This window comes from Parasteatoda tepidariorum, chromosome 5 (genome assembly GCF_043381705.1).
Source record: "Parasteatoda tepidariorum isolate YZ-2023 chromosome 5, CAS_Ptep_4.0, whole genome shotgun sequence".
Taxonomy (NCBI): Eukaryota; Metazoa; Arthropoda; class Arachnida; order Araneae; family Theridiidae; genus Parasteatoda; species Parasteatoda tepidariorum.
Window position 1 is genome coordinate 12,539,685 of NC_092208.1, and position 14,770 is coordinate 12,554,454.

A 14,770-nucleotide genomic window follows, 5' to 3' on the forward strand; every position below is an offset into this window, starting at 1 on the left:
TTTGTTGTTTTTCACTTTAGAACACTTTAATCCTTTTCAACTGAACAAAATCTGAAGTTCCTAAAACAATTAGGGCTTTTACAAAAAGGTGCAAATAAAAGAACATTCTTAATCAAATTGAAATTGCAATCTTGTTAAAAAGAACAACAACTTTAAGAAGGTATTGATGGTAACAAATTTGAATTACATAATAATATTATTTGTATGTTTAGAAATATGGGCAAAATCCATTGTATAACTTTCACTCCTCCATATACCAGATTCAAGTGTTCTGAGCTACCCCAACACCATCTAGTGAGAGCTCTTGCATCTAGATTGTAAAAGAAAAACTTTAATATACTTCCATCGAGAAACTTGAATTTGTAGCTGTGTGATTTGGACAAAGATGTGAGAGCTCTGTTTTCCTCCATGCTTGGAGAAAAATAAATAGTTTTTTAAGAAAAATAATAGCAGTGAAATAAGAGTGTTGTGCTTATGGGGCTATTGAAATAATTATGAGAAGTCAACTAAGTGCAAGAAAAAATAGTGATAAGACACTTCAAATAGGGATCTGAGATTAACCATTTCACATTTCTTCGGAAAGATTAATGTTATTTCATCAATTGTTTACCATTAGTAATTGTTTTACTCATGGCTAAGATAGCCTGGCTGGCAGGACGCTGGAATTACGTTGGTGAGAATGGGAGGTCAAACACAGCCGGTCTAAGACTCCCGTGAAGTAAATGGTGACTAGTGCATGTTAAATTTGTTGAGTCACAAAGTCCTCCATGTTCCCATAATTATACCTCTGAGAGTACTGACTTGAAGATTGATTGTTCTCTGCCTCAAGTCAAAATTACAATCTGTGGTTCAATTAATGGATGTGTGAATGGATCCGCCCTAAACGGGTGTGACATATGAGTGTGGCAGAAGTCGGATTCTCAGCCATAGATGGCGCCACTGGGAAACAAGAGCAATCACGCCCATTTTGTCTTACTGGCTAACGACAACAACAACAATTGTTTACTCTTGTATCCAGAGCAACAGTCCTGAAATTTTAAAACGGAAGGGTTCTCTCGAAAGCTAGAAAAAAATAATCGACTACTTAAAAATTTACGACACAAGAATAAGTAAAATTTAAACATACCGTATTTTGTTTCCAAAACTTGACACATTTTGAGTCTAGAGATGCAACAAGATCTTCATTCTTGATAAATTCAATGTTTTTGATAGGAAGTCCATATAAATTATCTTTCACAATGAATGGTTTATTTGTCCTAATATCATAAAGCAAAGTCTGAAAAAAAAATAAGACAAATTTAATATTTATGTTATAGTGTACCCGCCTCTTATATTAATTCATTATAAAATAAAAGCTGCGAGTAAAATGCAATGGAATTTTATTATCACTAACAAGGAACAATTAGAACAAAATATCACAAAACAGAGATAGAATTGAACTGATATCAGGATTAATACGATTGAAAAGTGATTTCCCTGAGAAATGCCCTCTAGAGCAGGTAGCTGTAGCTATTCTGATTACATTATAGTAGCTGTAAGACAATCTATTCATGTTATTATTTAAATTTTTAAAAAATAACAATATATTGGTTTAAATACTGGTGGTGATTTATTGTTTGTTTTCTTTTTTTAAACCTAATGCATTATTTGTTTGATGCAATATATTAAAAAGTATTCAGAAACCAAAAAAAAAGATAGAAAGAAAACGCAAAGAAATGTTCTAAAAAAAAGAAAAAGTAATTTCACAAACCTCTTTAAAAACATGAAATATAAATCTATTTTAATAATGAAAAGTCAAGCCTTTATAGCTATCACAATTTTTAAATTTAAAAAAAAAAAATAAAGATTTAAAAGAAAAATTTAAATGTGATAAATAAGTGTTTTAGTCAAATATAAATAATGATATACATGTACAATTAAATACTATTTTCACTTATACTTTATTAAAAATTATATTTGTTATAACGTCGATATAATTATTAAAACTGTGATTACATCTATTTAAATAATAATTCATTAAAGCCCTTATTGTGAAAGTTAAATAATTTCTGATTTGAAAATTCAGTTTTTACTATAGATACTATATTATTCCCAGGCACTCTTTTAGAAATATCCCATATTTTTTCTGCTCTACACACCATTCATCTACCTATTACAATAAACCATACACCTGCAAATATCAGCTTGATTGCATTCATTTTCAATTTTTCTGATTATGCTCATTTTATCATCAATGGAGAACGTTTTACGTTTACTGCTCGCCATAGTTAAATTTCAGACACTTGTTTTCAGGCTTTTTTTAACTGAACTGAGAGCAAAAAGGTGTTGAAATGAGGGCCTTATCTACACATATTAGTGTCCCACCATTTGACCAATAATGAAAAATTTACTCATTCCCTCTGACAGTAAATGCAAATTGATCCCACTGACACCTTACAGGTGCATTATCTGCCTGAGTCGATAATATATCTGCTTGGTTTGTCTAGGGATGGGAAAGTGAGATAAAAAAAGCTTATCGCTAAATCCCCCTCTATAGATGGTTTTAAAAATCGGCATATGTATTTATTTTAAAGTAAAAATTTCAAAATTATTACCAAAAAAAAATNAGCGCTGGGGGGGGGGAGACAGGACAAAAAAATCCTTTCTTACAGGAGAGTGGTATCTTTTTGGAGGGGACACAAGAGGGCGCATTCAATTATATCAGGGCGGGATAAAAGGAGTAAAGGGCAATAGGGCGGATATTTTATATCAAAAGGGCATACGGGGCGGGCCGCCCCGTAAACCCCGCTTAGAATGAACCCTGTCTACACATATTAGTGTCTCACCATTTGACCAATAATGAAAAATTTACTCATTCCCTCTGACAGTAAATGCATATTGATCCCACTGACGCCTTACAGGTGCATTATCTGCCTGAGTCGAAAATATCTGCTTGGTTTGTCCAGGGATGGGAAAGTGAGATAAAAGAAGCTTATCGCTAAATCCCCCTCTATAGATGGTTTTAAAAATCGGCATATGTATTTATTTTAAAGTAAAAATTTCAAAATTATTACCAAAAAAAATGAAGAAAAAAAATTAGTTGAAGATAGAAAAAAGTTCATTATATCCAACTTACACACTTTTTTGGTTCACTATATCCACAAAAAATAACATTATACGCGTATAGCAAGGCATGGGACCGAACTTTTTGTTCACTATAAACCGTGTTCACTATAGCGGGGTTTGACTATATAAATTAAATGGAGGACTGAATTCAATCAACTGGATCATTTCTCAAGACTGATTTCAGTCGTCAGGACTGAAGAGTGGCACCCATGAGTAAACAGATTTGTTTTGTTGGAAAACACAAAAGTCAAGATACCCACCATATTTTAAGTGTTAGAGTTAGACTTACACAGGATTAACGAGAAATACAAAGAAGTTGCATTATACCAAACATATAACAAAGTGTTTACAGATGGAGGTTTGAATTTTTTATTACTTTTTAAAGCAAAAAAATTTTTTTTTGATCATATAGCAAACATTGAGAAATTGAAAAGTTAGATGGAGTAAACGAAATAGTTATATTTATTCCTTTATTCTGTTGCATATCAAAATTAATAAGAAAGATAACCCAAATTTTCCAGATATTTTTTTACTAAAAACATATTTAACTAAACTAAACTCAGTGGCGTGACAACCGATAATGAGCCAAGCCCTACTGTGCCCATCTCAGTTTTCTTCATCTTTGGGTTCTGGGGTGCAAGAGCAGATGTTCCGGTTGAGTGGTCAGCCGAATATGGAACCCCCAGTATTTAGTTCCCAAGCATACTTGGTACTCATTTTATTGACCCACTGAAGAGAGGAAAGGCTGAGTCAACCCTGCCCTGCCCAAGGATTGAACCAAGGACCTGTGGCACGACAGCGCGAAGCCCTACCACTCAGCCACCAGGAGTCAAAAAATATATATTTATTGCAATTGAGGTTGTATACTCACTTGACCAGTATATGTCCCTACCGCAAGAGTCAATCCATGTTTGAATGATAATGAAGTCACAGACGGAAAACCATCAACTCTATATATTAAAAATAAAAAATAAAAACAGTCAAATAAGGCGTGTCAAATACAGTTAAAATGAGTAAGAGGTGTCAAATTTTTTTTAATGAAGCATCTTATATGCCATGTTAATACACTGGTGTAAAAAATTAAGAGAATTTGCAGACTTGGCCGATTATCTCCAGAATTATTAAGCCCATTTTAATGAAATTTGATAAGTACATACATTGATACAATACAAAACAAATAACCATTTAAAAATTGTAATACACATGCATGCTCGTGCGTAACACTTGTTGGAGTCGGAAGGTATGAACAGCGGTTGAAGAATAAACAAAAAATGGGTTAATAGGGGGTGTGGTACCCTCTTACAGATATACAGGCCTTGCAGCGTGATTTCATACTTGAAATAAGGCAGATTATCATTTCCTGTGGCAATTGGCCTGAATTGTCTTGTGGCAATTACATACCCTCCGACTCCAACGAGTATTAAGCACGATCATGTGTTTGGATTAAAATTGTTAAATGGTTATTTGTTTTGTATTATATCAATGTATGTACACATCAAATTTCATTAAAATTGGTCCAGTAGTTCTAGAGATAATCAACCACATCTGAAAATTTTCTTCATTCCTTACACCAGTGTACTTCATCGAAAAAAATGCATACTAGCAAAATTTAACCAAACTTCAAAAAGAAAAACAAATAAATAAAATAAAACAATTTATCTCTAATGAAGAAAAGAAATTTAAAAAGAGAGATAAACACAGATGCAAGAAACATAATATACAAGAACAAATTTAAAACATTTTTAGAATTTCAGCTCAGACTGCTATCACTGAAGAACAAAAATGGTAGATTTATATAAGTGTAAATAGGGATCTGATTTTTGTGTAAAATTTGTTTTGTAAATTTGAAGGTCCTGGGTCCTGATGACCCTTAGATTCCAAATTTTAACAAAATCACTGGATAATTTAAAACTGTGTACATACAAGCTCTTTGTTTTTATAATTAATATATCACTATGACATATTTTTATAATAAGAACTCAATATATGATGCATACAGATATGATGATGAGAAATCGAACCAATTAAAATTCATGAATTACGAGAGAAAGTTACTAAATCTTAATAGAGAAAGTTACTAAACTTAAATCTACAGTGTATAACATTATTTATAGTATTTTCATTGAAGCAAGTAAACAATTCTAAGCTAGAGAAAAACTTTCAAAACTAAAATATAATTTTAAATTATTTAATTAATTAGCATGTCTAAAGTAGGTCCTACAAGCAATTGAAACATCAAAATACGATCATTAGAGCAAAGATTATTAAGAATATTTTTTGTGTTCTGTACCTACATTGAATGGGCATTTAATCTCCAAAATTAAACTAATATTATAAAGTTAAACTTTTAAAAACCTCAGAGTTGCATCTATATTAGTAGCATATTTTGTGAAATCACTATTTAATATTTTATTGCATTACAATTTTAACGAATACAATTGGCAAACAAAAAACAAAAACATACTTAAGGCAGTTGTGAAGTTTTCTTAAATTTTTAGACCTGAGAATTTATATACAGTATATAAAACGAAATTTGAAAGCAAAATAATTACACTATAAATCTAAACAGGCATTTTCATTAAGACTTATAAAATAATAAATGGTAATTCATCTCACAATAAATAATACAAGAATGTAAATAAAAAATATAAAAGTAAATAACAACTCACATGGTGTTTTCAGCCATGCAAGACATAGCACAATCCAATATTGAGATTCTTTGACGCATACGAGGATCCCAAGCTTCAATTTTCCCCTATAATTTATGTTTAATTCATTAATCAAAAAAATATACATAAAACAAAATATACATATAAATATATCCTCTCTGTGTCCGTCCTTTAATGATATGTTGTAATTTAAATAATGGCCATAATATTCATTTAAGAAATATTTTATTAACGTAATTAAAAATGTTTGTCTAAATATTTTCCAAAAGATAAAAAGTAATTATATTTTAACAAACTGAGTCAAACTATAACCATAGTTGAGTAAATTTTTTCCACTTTAACTACTTCTACAAAATTTTCTTTGACTGTAGAGTCCTGATAGAATATTGTCATGGCAAAAACACACTGAAATTTGTATTGTGTTTTATCTATCAATTTATGGATAAAAATACAGTATGCTATTAATAAAAAAACTTAACAAATTTATTAGAAGAAGAAAAAAAAAGAGACGTATAGATTTTTAAAAAATTGTTTTTGCAGAGGTGCCTACTTTTATGATCAATCTATATTTATTATGATTTCATAGTCAAGATTATGGTTGAGCTATAAATATTATGATTTTTGAGAGTTTCCATTATAATCTATTTTAAAAAAATGTCTTCAACCTAATTTCTAAAAGGTATGAAATTTTGTTGTTTTCAATTAATCTAACATAATTTTTTTTGAACTTCTCAAACAATTTTGTTAACAATAAAAAAAATATAAACAATTTGATAGAAACAAGAAATAAAAGAAAAAGAACTTTCTCCTCCTGCCAACAAACTATTCTGAAACTGAATCGTCTATCCTTAAAGAAAAGCAAAAGAACATAAACTTAATTTCGAAATACTGTGAGCAAAATGTTTTAGTGATTCAAATGCAGAATAATAGAAAGGCATTAAAGGAAAGTTCTAATTTAACCAACTACTAGAACATTGATTCAAAGTTTGATTTATTTTGTCAAGTCGATTTAGTTATGTAAAGTATAACATTTTATTGCCATATAATTAAGAAAGAGCCTTAATCTAAAAGCTCCTTTTTCATTTAATAGTAAATTCATGCATAATTTTATTAATATTGTACAACTATAAAGAATTAAGAAGTACATACACATCATAATTGCACTAATTTTAATTTCAGAAGCACTAACTGCATACATTTCTATGTTATTGTATTACTGACTATTGATAGAAAGTTAAAAAAGTTGACACCTCTGGTTTTGCCTTAATGCAAAATTTTCAACATAATTCTAAAATACCCATTGTATACTTGAAGAAACGAAATTAAAACTTTAAAAGCAGAAAGAAAGAAAAATGGCACAAACCTCTACTGTACCACAGACTATCATATCCAAACCTGAGTGAACTGCAATCTTGTTTATGGAACTAAAAAATAAGAAAAAAATTAAAGTAAATTACAAATAATTTATGCATTAAAAGATCCACTCAACTAAGAAGGTTTAGTTTGGATTTCCTACATTTTCTTGTTAATTGCAATTAATTTTCAAAATTTATTTTATTGACTGAAACACATTTAATTAGCCCACCAGATTTCTCAGTTTGAACTATCCTTCAAAAATTTAAATAAACAACTCAGAAATTATATGAACTTTTGACCCATAGGATTTTAGCATCTATTTACTAAAACGCCATTGTGATAAGTGATTACAAACATGATAAAAAAAATTAAATTTTCTTAATTTTACCAGCATTTTTTGATTTCTTCAAAAACCATGTAAACCAAAAATGGAGTAACACTGAATGATCAAAAGATATCTCTGCAATTTACCTTAAGATGTTTTTAAAAAATCTATTGAAAGTACAGACAAATGCAAAAATATAAAAGGCTGGTAAAAGAAGGTAAAGGAAAAGAGAAATAATAGGTATGAGGAGGATTTGTAGAACAGAGTGAAACAAGTAGACAAAAGATGAGCATTTAGCCTGTAAAAAGAGAGATGTGTTTCAACGCACGTGGAAATGAAGTATTAATTTTTTAAAAGAAGTCACAGTTAGAATGATTAGTTTATAAAAATTTAATGCATCATCATCAAAATTAATTTTTTTTAATCATTGGAATGAAATCAATCACATAGCACTCATATTAATGGCAGCTAGCTTACATAGTGCATTTCCAACTATGCATCAACCAAAGACAACAAAGCAGTATATTACAAGATGTAAAACAGAGAAATAAGGTCCTTAATATTAAGAAAGTGCAGAAATTAAGGACATTTTGTCACTAGTAAGTGGATCCTTGACTAAAGTTACAATACAAAGAATCTGTGTTCACAACTATGATGAAATATGATATTTTGTTACAATAAAACACAAAACTGAAAGTCAAAAAAATAAAACAGAATACCATCCCTTTACATTGTTTGTCCGATGGACCACTATCAATTATTTTTCAGTGATCCTAGTCAAATTTTAGTAGTCTGAGACAAACGGACTACCATAAATTTTGAGTCCTGTTATGTGTCAAGTCAAGTCCTACTCTGATATGGTTGAATGAATGTGTAAACTAACTAATAATAAATTTTTTTTACTAATAGCTAACAAAAATTTACAACTATGGGGAGGAAAAAACTTAATAAAATGTAATCATTTTTTTCATAGATTATAAAAATAGTAAGCAGTTTTAATATTTATAATATATTTTTGTAATATCATTTATTGTTTAAAATTAATAATAGTAATAAAAAAAGAATTTTCAAAATTACCATTATTGAAAAAAAAGATAAAGTTGTTTTCTGACTTAGATAACTGTACAGTAATCTTTGGATTTTAGCAAACATTATTTTTTTTAAATAAAAGGTAATCAAGAAAGATAATAAAAATAATAATAAATAAAATAAAATAACAAGAAATAAAAAAAAAGAATTTACACCACAGGCACATGTATATAAAAAACCTTAACATCCAATTCATCCACTATAATAAATTTAATTTATAATCCACAATACAAAGTTAATTACAGGAAAAATAATACTATACCTGGCATCAGTTTGATAAGAATTTAAGTACCTTCCTTGCTCTAGATTAAGACGATATATTTCAGAGCTGAAAAGTGGAAAAATATAAGTAAAGAGTTAAAAATCTAAAATTTTCCAACATTCATAATATTTTTTAAAAATACCTTCTAAAATGCTTTAAATATTACCTTGCTCCAACAACAAGTAAGTCACATGATTCATCATGGTATGCCATATCACGACCAAACTTTGGAATCCTGGTTTTGTAATAGCCCCCATATTGAGCATGAAACTCAATAGTTCGGTCACAAAGTAGTAAGGCTATCTGCAAATATAAGAAATTAGGTAAATTAAATTATGAAAGCCAGCAACCGAAAAAGAGATCAAAGACCAATAGCTGATTCAGAGAGATTTCTGGATGCTGATATCATTTTTTCATAAATTGAAAACTTTGATCTTCGTAGCAACTAATCCATTATATTGTGATCTACTAGAGAAAGAAATATGCATTTGGTACGACAAGCAAAAACTGGAGGCTATTCTGTAAAGTGAAGTAATAACATTTAAAATAAAAAATTTCTTCAGTGTGACTCTCATTCAAAGGAAAAAACTCAAATATTCTAATCCAGACAAATGTGGTTGTTTCTACTATGTATTTCATTATGCTGAATTTAGAAGAAAAAAATCTCTAGTCGATAGTCGTTATTAACATTTTATGTATAAAAAGTATCGTTTTAACTTATAATCACTTACGTGTCTAGCAGTACTATCTAAATAAATAAGGTTATGCTTCTTATGTACTCTTCTTATATTAAGCTACTTTTTTACATTAATACTTAAGATTAAAACTAATAATTTAGAAGATAAAGGGGTTTTATGTATGAAATTTACAATTTTTGATTTATATCCCCTCTACACATAGGACCCTTATACAAGGCGCGTAGCAAACTTATTCAACAAAAAATTAGCACTTTTCAAGCACTCAAGAAACATTTTTAAGCACTTTAAAAAAATATCATAACTAGGCAGGGTTGGAAAGTTTTTGACAATTAACGGTTTTATCTTGTATTAACCATCATGTCAAAAAAATATATTTTGGCATTGTTTTTGACAATTGTTGAAAATCATGAAATTTTGAATGATGTAAAACGAATGGCGCTTTCATACGCTAAGAACTGACAATACGCCGAAATAGATTGGGATTGAATTAATTGTGAAAATTTTGAATAGAGCAATGTGAACTGTATCTTTTTCCGTAATTCCTAGCGAAAATCAACATAGTAAAGGAAAAATCTCTTTCTCAAGGAAAAATATGGCAATGCGGCAGCCATATTTTTCCTTTACTATGTTGAATCATGTAAAATGAATGGCGTTTTCATACGCTAAGAACTGACAATACGCCAAAATAGATTGGGATTGAATTAATTGTGAAAATTTTGAATAGAGCAATGTGAACTGTATCTTTTTGCGTAATTCCTAGCGAAAATCAACATAGTAAAGGAAAAATCTTTCTTAAAAAGAGAAAATTCAGCACTTTTTAAAAACACCCAATAAAAAATGCACCTTTAAGGACTTTTAAAACACGAAAATCAGCACCTGCAAGCCCTTTTTAAAAACGCTATGCACCCTGTTATATATTCAAAACTATTAGTTTGATTGATTCGAATTTTATTTTATTTTATTAGTCTTAAGATTAATACAAAACAATACATGCTATAGCAATGGCAGATAAGTAAATAGATAAGAACAAAATAGCACTTTTGATACACAAAGACTTCTATAATTTTTTAAACTATAAATAACATCGACTTTTAGTTAAATTTGACTCAGCGTAAAAAAAATCATAGAAAACAGTACGCCAATTACCTATATAGTAACATCAGTTGTTTAAATAGATATAAACATAAAACTGCATACATAAAATCTTAAAAACTCACAAATAACGACAGTAATCCTTTGTGATAAAATTAAATATGGCTGCCGCATTGATAAACTTCATTTAACTTTCATCAGTAGGTATACCAAAGGTATTTAAGATTAAAAGGTCTTTTTCTAGACCATCTATCCATCTCAAATTCAGCCTACCTCTTTTTCGTGTGCCAATTCAGTGTTCTCAAAACTGAAAAAATAAATGAGTGGTAGCTAAGATTTTCCAAGACTATCTACTTAAAAATGCATAAATTTAGCTTCCATTTGAGAGTTATGAAAATATTTCAGAGGTATTATTTTGTACCCACATAAACTAAACTAAGTGGCGCGACAGCCCATAGAGGGCCAAGGCATACAGTGCGCATCTCAGTTTTCTTGACCTTGGGCTCTGGGCTGCAGGAGTAGACGTTCCGGTTAGGTGGTCAGCTAAACGCGAAACTCCCAGTGTTTAGTTCCCAAGCATGCTTGATACTCATTTATCGACCAACAGAGGGGATGTAAGGCTGAATCAACCTTGGCCGGCCCGAGGGTTGAACACAGGACCTGTGGCACAGGAGCGTGAAGGTATTGGTAGCTTAAAATATCTTTATATCTTTCAAGACTGTGGAGACCCTGAATTAAGAAAATAATCCTTTTCTAAGCTAAATAGCTACATGTAGAAACAGAAATGTAAATTTAAAAGCCCATTATCACAAACAATTTATGATTACAAAATGTTAAATAAAAACATAGGTACTTTACTGTTAAAACATGTTTTTTATTTAATGACTTAAACTTACAAAAAACAAGTAACTACATAAAACAAGTATAACTATAGCATATGTTTTAAACAAAGGAATCTAAAATTTGTATCAGAGATTCATACAACTATACGTTTTATCAGGGTTGGCAAGATTTTGCCGCAGGTGGAAAAAACCATGGTAAATACCGGTAAAAACCGTCCTGGCAAAAACAGGTTTTTGCCAAGCAAATTGGCAAAAAGTGGCAAAAACCTATATTTTCCAAGATGAGAGGACAAAAACACATTTTTGATACAAAATTATTCCTAAAATTGAAATATATACTATGAATATAAATAATTACAAAATAATTAACGAAATTATTATTCCATAATTAAATGATAGTGTAATAATATATCATTTTAGTAGTTTAAAACATTATTGATTGGAAAATTTGTGATTATTCTCTTTTTTCCAGTGAAATGAACTTATTTTAAATTAATATAACTATAATTTAAAGCATAAAATATCTATCAACATGTGTAGTTAATTATTGTACAAATAATAATTTTTTATAATGAATAATAGTATTATGCAAATAATAATATTTATTTGTAAAAAAACATTTATTTTAGGATTCTAAAATGAAAAGAGATCAAAATCTTTCAATCTTTTAAAAATTATTACCCTTAGGTATATTAATTATTAATATGTTAAAAATAATTTTTTCATGTAATGTATCAAAATTATTATTCCTTATCATTGATTTAAATTTGTTTCAAGTATTTTGTAATAATATTTAATCAGCAATTTAGATAATTTGGTTTTTGCCGGTTTTTACCAGTTTTTGCCGGTTTTTACCAGGTTTTTGCCACTGTCCTGGCAAAAACCCCTTTTTGCCGGCAAAAACTCCAACCCTGCGTTTTATATATTATGTTTATTTAGTCAAATTAACTTACCTTGGAATAATCATCAGACAGTAATTCAAACTGCACAGCTTCAGCGTCAAAACAACGCTCAAACTTCATAGACAAATTGTTTACATCATAGCATCGTATTCTAGGTTTGTATAAACCTGCAGCAATTATAAACTTGCCATCACGAGAGATTTTTATGCCAGTACTAACTCCCGGCATTTCGAAATCTTGAATTAGTTCTATACGACGCCTTATATCAACGTCTTTCTTTTGTAGAAGACGTCTTTTTCTTTCTGATATCCAGTCTGGAAGGGATTTCCCAGAACTTAAATTATAGATTTTAATATTATTAGAACTTGTAACCTGCATCGTGTAGCAACAGGAATATTCACCTCGATGATTTTTTTCACTTCAAAATGTAAATAAACAAGTTAATTCAAGAGTGGAGTGCTAACTTAGCTGATCAACAAATAATAATGAATTGAAAACTTCCTTAATTAGCTTATAAAAATATTAAATGATTGATATTTTGTAAATATTTGAGCGAAATAATTTTTTATAAATACTTATGAGCAGAAGAATCTTTCTTGAAAATTTCTAATATATTTGATAAATTAACCTTAACCATGCTACTAATATTTAACTCTTGCAAGCAAAGTTATTCTTGTTTCATCATTGGTGAATTCGAAGGCGTGATAACTGAATACTCATCGATTATTGGACATTCAATTTCATATGTAGAAAAATATTGTCGTGACGAAACCAAAACAAAGTTATTCAATGACATTCATCTAATATTGGGAAATAAAGATAGCAAGTACTATCTTCCTTAATAAGAGTAAAAAGTCATCAGTCGATAGATAATTTTCGAAATATTCTCCCAGAAAGATATGAAAAAATGACTAATGCACAATTATTAATAAGTTTCCTTACTTTCGAAAGCAAACCTCAAACTGACATTTACTCCTCCCATTTTCATAAAAACTCTCTCTATAACGTAAAAATAATAATTTGTGATGCATATTGCAAGCTTTTACCATATGCACTTTTGACATGAAGGTCGTTAGGAAAGCATGGTAATAAATAAGATGATTTTTAGGCTTTCTAATTTTAAAAATCAGTTTTGCGCTATTCGCTATGTAAGTTACAAATCAGGTGTGTATTATTTTTATTTATTTTCTTCTAGTCATTATTAATAATCATTCCATGTGCAGGGTCTGTACAGGACAAATTTACTATCGTTTAGCGGTACCTTCACAAATTCAACTTTAGGAAAAACGGTAGTTTCACAAAATACTTTTTCTTAAAATTTTATTTTTGTATCCCTTAAAAAGCGATAAATCCATATTTTTGTGTTGATTTTTTAATATAATTTTTAATTTTCACAAATTATGTCTAAATTTTCGCAAAATATGTACCTCTCAGAAAAACTTAGACAGACCTCTGATGTGTGTAAATTGTGTATAAAATTTTTAGCAGTGTTTTTAATTGAGTAAACTTCATCATAAATCCTTTTTTATTATTTATCATTTAATTATTTATTACTTAATTTTTTTTAAACTTGACTAATTTGGGTTATGCTTTTAATAAACATATTTCTACTGTTTGTACTTTTCAAGCAAGCTAGTTGGTTAACTAAATATATTCAGAATAATTTTAAATGGCTTGTATTGATTTTATTAAAATATATATACTTTTGAAAATTTCCATAAGTTTCAAAGTCATAAAAAAAAAAATTTGTAAAACCTAAGGATTTAAAATTTTTTGTAAATGAATTATGAAGTAATAAGAGTATTGGCCTATGCATGCAATACTATGTTATTACATAGTATAACTGGTTATATAAAATCTATTTGAAATAGATTGGTTCATCATATTGAAGAAAAATATTGAGTATACTTTGACTTTGCTTAAACGTATCTGATAAAAATTGATATAAAAATAAGGAGATGTTTTGTTATCAAATCTGTTAGATAATCACATTATCTGACTTCATAAGCTGCACGTGTAAAAAGTGTTATCATAATTGTAGTTAAAGAAGTAGTGATTAGATTAGGCACGTGTAGCAGTATGTATGCACCCATTGATGTTCAAAAGAACGAAAAAAAAGTTTCTTAAAATATATTAAAAATTTCGTGGTCAAAGCTAGTCTTTGAAGATATATAAATTTGCGAGGATGTCTCATGAATTAAAAAATAAATAAAAGCTATTATAAAAATATAGTTTGTAGGATCAAAGTGTCTAATTTATTTATAGATCAAGTTTTTTGTATCCACTTTCGCAACTTATGATGTTCACTGTTTCATTTAATTATGTTATAAGGAATTTTTATTGTTTAATTTGAAATTCTCACAGAGTTTAAAAATTGTTGAAGCCTTAAAATTTTGTTTTGTTGAGAACTATTGAGTTTTATTTTTGTTT

At 29.0% G+C, this 14,770-nt stretch overlaps 2 protein-coding genes across 3 annotated transcripts in view; one reads left to right on the plus strand and one right to left on the minus strand.

Moving 5' to 3' along the window:
• LOC107436681 (lethal (2) 34Fd) overlaps nt 1-13,026 on the minus strand; it is a 29,156-nt gene extending 16,130 nt beyond the window's left edge. The window contains exons 1-7 of the mRNA XM_043047635.2: nt 12,392-13,026; nt 8,973-9,109; nt 8,807-8,872; nt 7,138-7,198; nt 5,775-5,860; nt 3,977-4,055; nt 1,127-1,276 (exon numbers count right to left, since the gene is read on the minus strand). Coding sequence (XP_042903569.1) covers nt 1,127-1,276; nt 3,977-4,055; nt 5,775-5,860; nt 7,138-7,198; nt 8,807-8,872; nt 8,973-9,109; nt 12,392-12,718 — 906 coding nt within the window. The 5' untranslated portion in view covers nt 12,719-13,026. The remainder of the gene's footprint in view (nt 1-1,126; nt 1,277-3,976; nt 4,056-5,774; nt 5,861-7,137; nt 7,199-8,806; nt 8,873-8,972; nt 9,110-12,391) is intronic.
• Nucleotides 11,160-14,770, plus strand: part of LOC107436685 (AFG1-like ATPase) — a 30,027-nt gene continuing 26,416 nt past the window's right edge. The window contains exon 1 of one of the 2 annotated variants that reach the window (XM_071180998.1): nt 11,160-11,277. In XM_071180998.1, the coding sequence (XP_071037099.1) occupies nt 11,175-11,277 (103 nt within the window). In that variant the 5' untranslated portion in view covers nt 11,160-11,174. Of the gene's footprint in view, nt 11,278-12,997; nt 13,505-14,770 lie in introns of those variants that run through there. The other variant, XM_043047636.2, reaches the window with a different exon arrangement.